At 48.0% G+C, this 9,215-nt stretch overlaps 1 protein-coding gene across 1 annotated transcript in view; it reads right to left on the bottom strand.

Annotated features, from left to right (window-relative positions):
- Positions 1-4,888: 4,888 nt before the first annotated feature.
- The window catches only part of KIF13B (kinesin family member 13B), a 174,479-nt gene continuing 170,152 nt past the window's right edge, over positions 4,889-9,215 (bottom strand). The window contains exon 40 of the mRNA XM_019537197.1: positions 4,889-8,682. Within this exon, the coding sequence (XP_019392742.1) occupies positions 8,390-8,682 (293 nt within the window). The 3' untranslated portion in view covers positions 4,889-8,389. The remainder of the gene's footprint in view (positions 8,683-9,215) is intronic.

Raw genomic sequence — 9,215 nt, 5'->3', positions numbered from 1 at the left:
CTGCCTACCGGGGTGACAATACAGCGGTGATGGATTAATCTAGAACCAAATTCAGGACAGACGGGGTCTCCGTGTTCCTCTGCTACCGACTTCCTGGCAGACTTTGGGCAAGTCAAATCACTTATTTGCCTCATTAGCTACACCTTAAAAAAAAATAAAAGAGCAGAGGAGTCGAAGACAGGAGTGCGAGGCTGCGTGTAAAGCACTGGGACTCCCCACAGGCGATTTGTGAGCTCTCTGGGGCTTTCGTTCCATGTTTGCACTAACTGCTGTATCACAGGGGCTTGGTCCGTAGAAGATCCCCTTACCCGCGTTCAAACGTGTCACCATCATTCTCCTGATTTAGTGGAACGGATCCACTCAAGTGATGCAAAAAGCTGCAACAGTAAAAACCAAAGTAAGGTAGAAGCTGAAAAATCCCACTGCAGTCCAGGAACGAGGACGCGCGGTTAACGATTCAACTCCCTTCCCACCCCGGGATCAGCTCCCAAATGCCGAACGACCCAGGGGTGGCGAGAGAACACAGGAGAAGCTGCTCTTTCCAAAAAGATTTGCAAGCGGTTTCTTTTGGGACGTGCGGGGTGTCGTCGATCAGGACTCGGCAGTGAGTTTGCAGGTGCGGTCTCTTCCAGTACAATTCACGGCGCAGAGGAGGTGCAGGTCTAAGGAATCGCCCAGTACAGAGGGCAAAATAACATTCCTGTTCCTTATGTTTGGCTGTAGCATCAATTTAGAGACATGCCCTACCACCATATTTTCTCACATATAATACATGCACCCTTTTCTCCAAAATCAGTCCCCCCACCCCGAATCGGGGTGCATGCACTAGCCAGGTCTTTCCTCTGTTTTTGCAGCCCTGAAGACTCTTTGGCTCTTTTCCAAATCACAGATCCAGCCATCGAAACCAGTCTTCAGCAGCACCTAGGGTTTCAGCTTTAGTTAAGCACGAAAGGGAGGGTAAGTCAATTGAAGATTGGGTTCTGTCCCTGCTCTATGTACCTGTAACTCTGTCATATCTTCTTCCTCTTGTCTTTCAAAATCAAGGCGCTGTTATACTCCAGGGTATGTTGTACACACACGTGCGCGATACAGTATTTGCAGTTCTTTGTCACATATCAACGAGCTTGCGAACACGTACTAGCTTCTCTCCTCACATCCATGCGTGTGGGCAGCACTGACAGATCACTCTGGTTTTAAACAAATTTATCCTTCAGTTCATCCCAGCAGCAAATGTCTTACCTCAACCTGAACAGTCTCCAAAAAATCTTTCAAAGTATTAAAATATTTTGGAAGGGTTTTTTTTTTAAATCATTAAAATCACCTTTTCTTCCCAGAAGATGAATTTAGCTGTGAAGTGTTCAGCATGTTGTCCATTTAGAACAGCATATGATTTTCATAAGCCCTGAGCAGGCATTTGTGCTAGTCTAAAACTAAATGTTTTAAGAAACTTTGGCATTGACATTCTTTTTTATTCTTTGGCCAGTTGACTTCAGAGAGAGGCCAGGGGTTTTTCTAGGCAATATCAGCCAGGGGTGAACTAAAAACCAAGAGTTATTCCCTTACTTGCAGGAGCATTTCTTTTTTGTGTATGGTTATCACCGATCAATCTGCTCGATTCTGGGGGTGTGCTTAAGGGTTAAAGCTGGGAGCCGCAACTACTGTATTTATCCCAATCCAAGATGACCTTGAATTTAAGATGACGCCACAATAGCTTCTACATATGGAAACCTGATAAATTTGTTCTAATCTTCCATGTATCCAATACCATTATTGGAGGGCTTCTTAAATGCACGCTCCCCCCTGCTGCAGCGAGGGGGCAGAGGTGGCCGTGCCGACCCCAAACCCAGGTGTCGGGGCTGGAGTCAACGTTTCCATTAAGAGACTCGATTTTGTCTGCTGATTTACTCTGGGAGCTTACCTAGGTCACTTATGGCCCAACATCCGCTCTGCGGGATCAGGACTTCTGGGACGAGTCTCTCCCTCCACCCAGATGTGGAACGGACCAGAGACTCGAGGCCCCCCGCATCTGCTGCTGTTTGGCCGGATGCTTGGAAAGCGGTCTGAGGACGACGGCCGATATTCTGACCATTTGAAAATGCAGTCATCAAATGCATAAGACGGCTAAGATGCAGCTGCAGCCTGTTGTGCATTAATAGCTGGGAACAATTCAATTAAACCTGATTTGTGGCTTCGAAACACTCAGGAAAAGACTGGACTTGCAAAAATAATGGTGGCTTCTTTCACTCTGGAGGAGGAGTTTATTTAGATACTGCGGGTCACACCGAACGTATGGTACAATATTACAGGCGTTTAGTATTGTACATCAAATCATTAAAAACTTTACAGCTCATTACAAAGTATCTTTGGATTTTAGCTCATTTAAAAGTACATCAAATCAACGCTTGAAGCCACAGTCTAAATCGCCACTCTTTATATACAGACCCACAACATTTACAGAACAAACCAGATCAACCCAAGAGACACGTTTCAGAAGCCCCCCGCGACGTTGCAATCATTAGTGTTGAAGATCAAGCCCAAAGGTACGGTGAACCTCACGCGCCGTGCTAGGGCTTGCATTCGGTAGCTACTACCACGCGCCGTGTCGGGAGGAGCGACGCTGAAGACCGACTGCCTTCGGCCACGCCTGAAGCGCAGCAGTAGCTTTTGAATTCATAACCTGATACTATTGCTGGGAGTATGGCTCCTGTATTCACGGTCAGGGCGGGGGGCAGAACGGCACCTAATGCGCTGCTCTCCCACTAGAGAGAAACAGTCCCCGCACTAAGGAAGTGGTTGCAGAGAGGTCTTTCCCTCCTACTCAGATATGTCTCGTACTTCCCTGCGCCACGTCCCTGTGCCCTTGCTGCAGCGCTGGCCTAGGGCCGGGCAGGTACACCCACCGGGGCGCCCCTCTGTCACCCCGCTCACCACCCCCGTCTCCGGTGTGCTTGACAGCAGTCGCTGGGGATGACCTGGGACATTTTGGGGGGTTCATGTGCAGAGTCGTGCTGCCATCATGCAGCAGTGCTCCAAGCTTGGTCCTTGGGGGTGGGAAGGAAGTGGAGGCTGATGTGCGACACACACCGCCGCCAGGGTGCTGGGCCCCACCGCCTCCCTCCACCCCTTTCGTTCGGCCGTTCAGGACGATGGTCCAGGGAGCTGCTTTGGACATGGCCCTGAAGGTGGTGCCGGGATGTGAGGCACCTCACAGCTGCTAATTAGCAGGGATCCTGGTTTTCTCTGATAAAAAAATCCCAAATTTTCTGATTTAAAAAAGTAACCCAAAGTCCATATTTTTTCATGATTGAAATGAAACACCACACACACACACAGTGTATATCTATCTATAGATAGATACACACACAGAGATATAAACACACACACTATACATGCACACACACACACACAGAGATATAAACACACACACACAGTGCTAATATATTTTTTGATATATATTATATAAATTTATTAGCACTATGTGTGTGTATACACACACACACACACACACACACAAGTGGTGTTCCATTTTAATCATGGAAAACTGGATTTTGGGTTATTTTTTCAAATCAGAAAATTTAGGATTTTTTTTTTTTTTTTTTTTAAATCAGAGAAAACCAGGATTCATGGTAATTAGACGCAGCCACATCACAGGAGAAGCGCGTCTCTGAACACCAGCTGAGGTTTTCTTTGGGAGGAGGGGGGCGGTGGGTGTGTGTGCGCGTGCACACGTGCGAGGGGGTGTTGTTGGGAGGCGAGAAGTCGGGACACTTACTGGTTGTCATCCCAGCCATCGAGCCGTTTGCATTCTGTAGTGTGAACTGCCTGCACTCACAGCACTGAACTTAAATGACAGGAAAGCAAAAGCCCGAACACTTCAGGCCAGGACGAGACCAGTCCGGGGCAGGTACGGGGGATAAAGGTACGAGGGATGTGACCCAGGGATAAGGCACTGCTCAAATACATAGTTTTGTGCAAAGAAGAGTCGACAGTACCAGCATAACAGCAACACGAGTTCAAGGAAGGGGACTCATCATCAGCCCCAAGGACCCTGCTGCCCTATGAACAGGTCTTCACAAACAGGATGCGACATATAACCATTCACGTCTGATCCGTAACAACCGCGGATCCTCGATTCGTCGCAGTAAAGGAGAGGGGTGCTAACCGTTTCCAAGTCAAGCCCACGTGCATTTGTCTTCCTCTGACCGGCCTGGGCAGAACGGGGACTGACTTCCCTCAGACGGTCCCACGTGCAGCACCGTCACCACGTCTTACCCCGCTGTCCTGCTGCTAGACCAGGTCACGCACAAACGTAACCGTGAACGAAGGCCCCTCAGGAAGCCAAAGATGGTATTTCAACAGGGGAAGGGTCAAGACACGTGGGACCATCGTGGGATCTTCTGAACAACACAGCAGAAACACTTGGCTTTGTTTAGAAGAAAAAAAACCACGAGGAAGGATAGTTTTGGCCACCTCGGGACAAACCACCACGTCTCAACTTTACACAAACGTTGTGCCACGTGCAAATAAGTGGAATTACAGAGTGGTTAACACGTGTTTAGACCAGCACGTTTTCTACTCACTTTGAAACCACCCACAATTTCCTATTCCTAGAGACTCAGAGTCGTTGCCACTGGATTGAGTCGATTTAAAAAAAGAAAACGTAAAAAAAACGGTGCAGACACGTTAGAGCCGTTACTACAGGGTTTTAAATACAGGAATCAAAACGCTTTCCTGCGTAAAGTGCGTGAAAAAAAATCTTGCAAAGAAAAGTGCATCGTTATAAATGCACCGGTCTCAACTGCTGGACTGTTCTAGCTAAAAAGACAAGCTGCTGCCAATGTAGGCCTAAAGTTTCTCCAGGATTTTCTCCAGAGGGATTTTTTTAAAATTATTATTAGTATTCCTTTCGTGAACTTTTAACTAATTGTCTTGGGTCTGGTTGGCAAATGTGGTAGCGGAGGACAGCAACCTGACCCCAAACCGCTCTGAATAAAAGGGACCTGCGTATTCACTGTAATGAGATTTAAGAAGCATCTTAAGGCATGTCAATAAGAGGAAGATAATGGAGTTTGAGAGCTTCTGGTAAGAGCACGCCACGGTAGGGGCTTGGGGGGTTTATTTGGCGGTGTTTTTTGAGTTTAAAACACTGGGGCACAGACTGAAATGATGCTGAATGACCACCGGACTACTTCTAGCTGGCAGAAACCGAGCTAATGTGCCGTAGATTAGTCCACTGAGCATTAAGCATCACAAAAAAGCATTCGTTTGGATTAATGCGCAGTAGTGCTGATTCCGACTCATTAAGTTAGTACCTGGTGTTACACGCGCTGAGCCACTGCACCGTAATCGTGGCGCATTACTGAACGTGTAGACGCGCCCTGTGCGATGAAAATCGTGAGAGAGTGAAATGCTGTCGGCCGAAGGTAAGAGGTCTTCGCTGGAGCCGGGACTCCACCCTGCCCACGCAAGGAGGCCCGTGCGTTCCTTCATTAAACACAGCATCATGATTTCTGTGCTTTCCTAACGAAGGGAAGGCCTAGTCTAATTTAGGCAGAAATATAAGAGCAACAGCACAGTTTCTCTCAGAAAAGACAGGGATTATCTTCCACGAACACTGTTAGCCCTACCCTGCTCCTCTACAGCAGGCAGTATTGGATAGCTCCCACATCGTCTCCGATGACCTCCTAAGTTCCCTTCCAACCCCAATTTTCTGTGATTAGGGAAACCAATATCCTGTCCATAACTAGTTAGGATAACCCAGGCAAGCTCCTGGAAGCTGCCAGGCTTTCTAGCCTCCACCCTGCTCCTGAAAACATCTAATCATGTCCGTACGAATGATGAAGTGTGCACATGATGAGTGTGAACACGGGCTACACTGGAGTGGATGGCGGAGAAAATAAACTGTGAAATACTGACCCCCCCCCCCACCTGATCCTTTCGCTCGGGTGTTGGTGAAAGCAGCCAACCAGACCTGCTAAAAAGTCATTAAAAGTCTTCCCAAAGGCGTCAGGAAGGGATTTGACTCTTCACGACACTGCGTTCCAAACACGGGCCTAGTTAAAATAATATTACTAATAATTTAAAAAACCACAAGGGAAGTCGGGATCTCCCCAAGCTCAGTCGTATGAAAGGATGCTAATAAAAGCGTAAGCCAAGGGGACGATCCGCGGAAGCGAACCTCCCGCAGCTGAAAGGGAGAACCAAAGTGCAAGTCGGTCAGAAAACCCGGGGTTTGATACGACCGCGCTGCAGGGCAGCGTGAAGAGCATCTCGCAGCAGAGCTTTATCAAACCGCTGACAAAACAGACCGTGTACGTGGCAGGCAGCACGTGCTTCCGAAAACGCGGTTTCTCCCAAGTTAAATGGCAGGTTAGCGTCTCTGGTCTTTATTGCTTATTTCCCCTTTTTCCCGGGCAGGAGGATGAGCGCGCCTTCCACCGCAATTCTAGCGGTAACAAGTCTCTTTCCTCCGACCCCACGGCTGCTTTGTGCTGGCAGCAAGGGGAATGGCTGTACGTTAAAAAAACCCTCGAAAACCAGCCTCGGCGTTTTGATATTAACTTTTTTTTAAGGAAGCCTTGAGCACAGTGGAACCAGCTACAAAACGCCGCTGGGACGTCGCGAGGCTTGACAGCACTACGAATCTCTGAGTGCTGTATTCTGACCCATTCCTTTTTTTTTTTTTTAATTTCAATGACTGATTAGTTTCTATTTTAATTTTATTCCTTCTGCATAAATTATATTAATTACAGTCAATCAGCATAATCGTCTCCTTCACTAAGCATCTCTTCCCTCCTTTGATGACAATGTCTCTTTCCCTTGGACCCCTGAACCAGATGGCTAAGGCACTTAGACACACATGCGCAGCTTGGACAGAGGCTGGATACGTACGTATTAAGGTTTAATCATCAGTTTTCAATCCTGAACCTTCCTCGCAGAGGATTATGGACGTCGGGTGCTTGAGCTGTCCGGTTTACAAACGAAACATAAGCAGCTCAGAATATTTAAATCTTCTGGGGTTTTAAACTTTACTGACTTGATTAGAAAAAAGTATATATATACACACCACGGGAAGTTAAATACCAAGAAAAGTGATTAAAAATAAATTCAAGTTTAAAGAATGAAAGCCAGTCCTAACACGCTCTTCCTTTACCCCTCACCTCCCCCCCCACCACTTCAGTTATTCATTTTGAGGCAGAACGTGTCAAAAAACTGATTTTAGGAACAAGTCAATGGTGAGGGAGAAGGCGATTGTAGACGGAGGTAAGCAGAGCTCCTCTGTGCAATGCCTGGCAACCGATGATTGTAAAGCGCAACTATTTTATTCTCTTAAAAAAACAAAAACAACAATAAATAAAAATAAATACCACTGGGTCATGCAGTTAGAGAACAATAATTCTCCAACATTATAAAGCTGTGCAGGGCGCCCTGCCTGTCTTGGGGGGGGCAGCATGTCACTAGTAGATCAGTACAGACAGAACCGGGACCGACGCGCCCGAGAGCAGGCTGCTGTCTTTGCCAGCATCCAGGGGGTAAAACTAGAGAAACAACGAAAGCAAGATCCCAGCGTGCCCCTGGACAGGAAAGCAGAGGCAAAGAGATTCTGTCATGTATCGAAAATACTAAGTAGTTTACGCCTATTTAATGACACTTGAATACACGTGTGAAAACGGGATGAGTCACTGAGAAGGTGGGATTAAAATTAAAGGCTTAAATCTCGCTCCCACTGGAGTCAGCTACAGAAAACTCCCGTTGACTTCAATAGGAGCAGAGACGTCACAACTTGATTAGAAACAGGCACCAGTTCTAGGTCGCGTTAAGAAAAAGTTAAGTTTTTGTTTCCTTCTTGGCCAATCTGAAGGCCTTACAACTACTTCTGGTCCTCGCTATTGCCCAACGCAGACACCGCTCTTCCAGCGCCGGAAGATGGAGCCCTGCATGCTGCATTTTGAGCTGCCAACCTCGTTTAAAGCAGTACGATATCATGTTGTATCTGGGTAAATAAGCCTGATCGATATTTTATAGCTGGTGGAAACTCGCTTGCTACGCCGAATAACTCAATTTGCCCTTTTATCTGTGACGGGCTGATAAGCAGCACTGCTTACACACACATATACATGTGCAAACACACAAACTTTCATTGTTTGAAATAAGCCACACGCCGAAGTATCATAATTCACGTAAAGAGCTTAAACATGTAGATTGATCACCACGACCAGGCGAAGATTTAGCAGGTCAAGCACCCAAGTGGGGAACGGTAATTCCCTCCATTAGTGTTTGCCACAAACAAGGAGGTTACCAAGGCTGGTTTAGCACTGCCAGCACAGCCGAGGAGAGCCCGCTGTCCGTGTGCCGTTCCACCCGAGGCTGTGTGGCCTGCAGGCGTCTTTCAGTTAGCCCAAGATTTCCTGTTCTCCGTATTCTTCGGCAGCTTCTCCGCTCGAAGGGCAGGTGCTGCTTCCGATTTGGCCAGGGCCGTCAGGGAAGCCAGGTTGGAGGCTGAACCCGAGAAACTGCCGCTCTTCCGGTTCTCCGGCGTGGCTCCCCCTTGCAGCCTCAGACCGGCACTCCGCCGCCTGGCTGCTCCGGTGGCTTTTCTCACCCTGCTTGGCTTCACGAGGAGCCCGTAGCCTGGGTTGCATTTGAAGTACTGCCTTCCCCCAATGGAGCCGTCGTTCTTACCTAGAACACCAACGAGAGAAAAAGGTTGCAGACAGTTCACCGACAACGTGTGTGTGCAGCAGCGACCGAGAACAGCTAATAAAATGTTGGGCATCATTTAGGGAATCGAAAAGGAAACCACTGTCATGCCACTATACAAATCTCCATCTTCATAGTCTCATAGTTAGTAGGGTTGGAGGGGACCTGAGCAAATCATCAAGTCTGACCTGCTGCCATGGCAGGAAAGAGTACTGGGGTCAAACGACCCCAGCAAGGTGTTCATCTAACCTCCTCTTAAACCCCCCCAGGGTAGGAGCCTGCACCACTTCTCTTGGAAGCTGGTTCCAGATCCTAGCCGCCCTGACCGTGAAGTCGCGCCTCCTGATGTCTAACCTAAACCTCCCCTCTGCCAGCTTGTGACCGTTATTCCTGGTCAGTCCTGGCGGTGCTCGAGGAACAGGGACTCCCCCAACGCCTGCTGGTCCCCCCTGACTAGTTTGTAACAGGCCACTAGATCCCCCTCAGCCTTCTCTTGTGGAGGCTGAACAGGTTCA

The sequence above is a fragment of the Crocodylus porosus genome, unplaced genomic scaffold, assembly GCF_001723895.1.
Source record: "Crocodylus porosus isolate Cpor-Errol unplaced genomic scaffold, CroPor_comp1, whole genome shotgun sequence".
NCBI classification, from domain to species: Eukaryota; Metazoa; Chordata; order Crocodylia; family Crocodylidae; genus Crocodylus; species Crocodylus porosus.
Note: the sequence above shows the minus strand (reverse complement) of the source record. Positions and strands in the feature narration are given on the sequence as shown.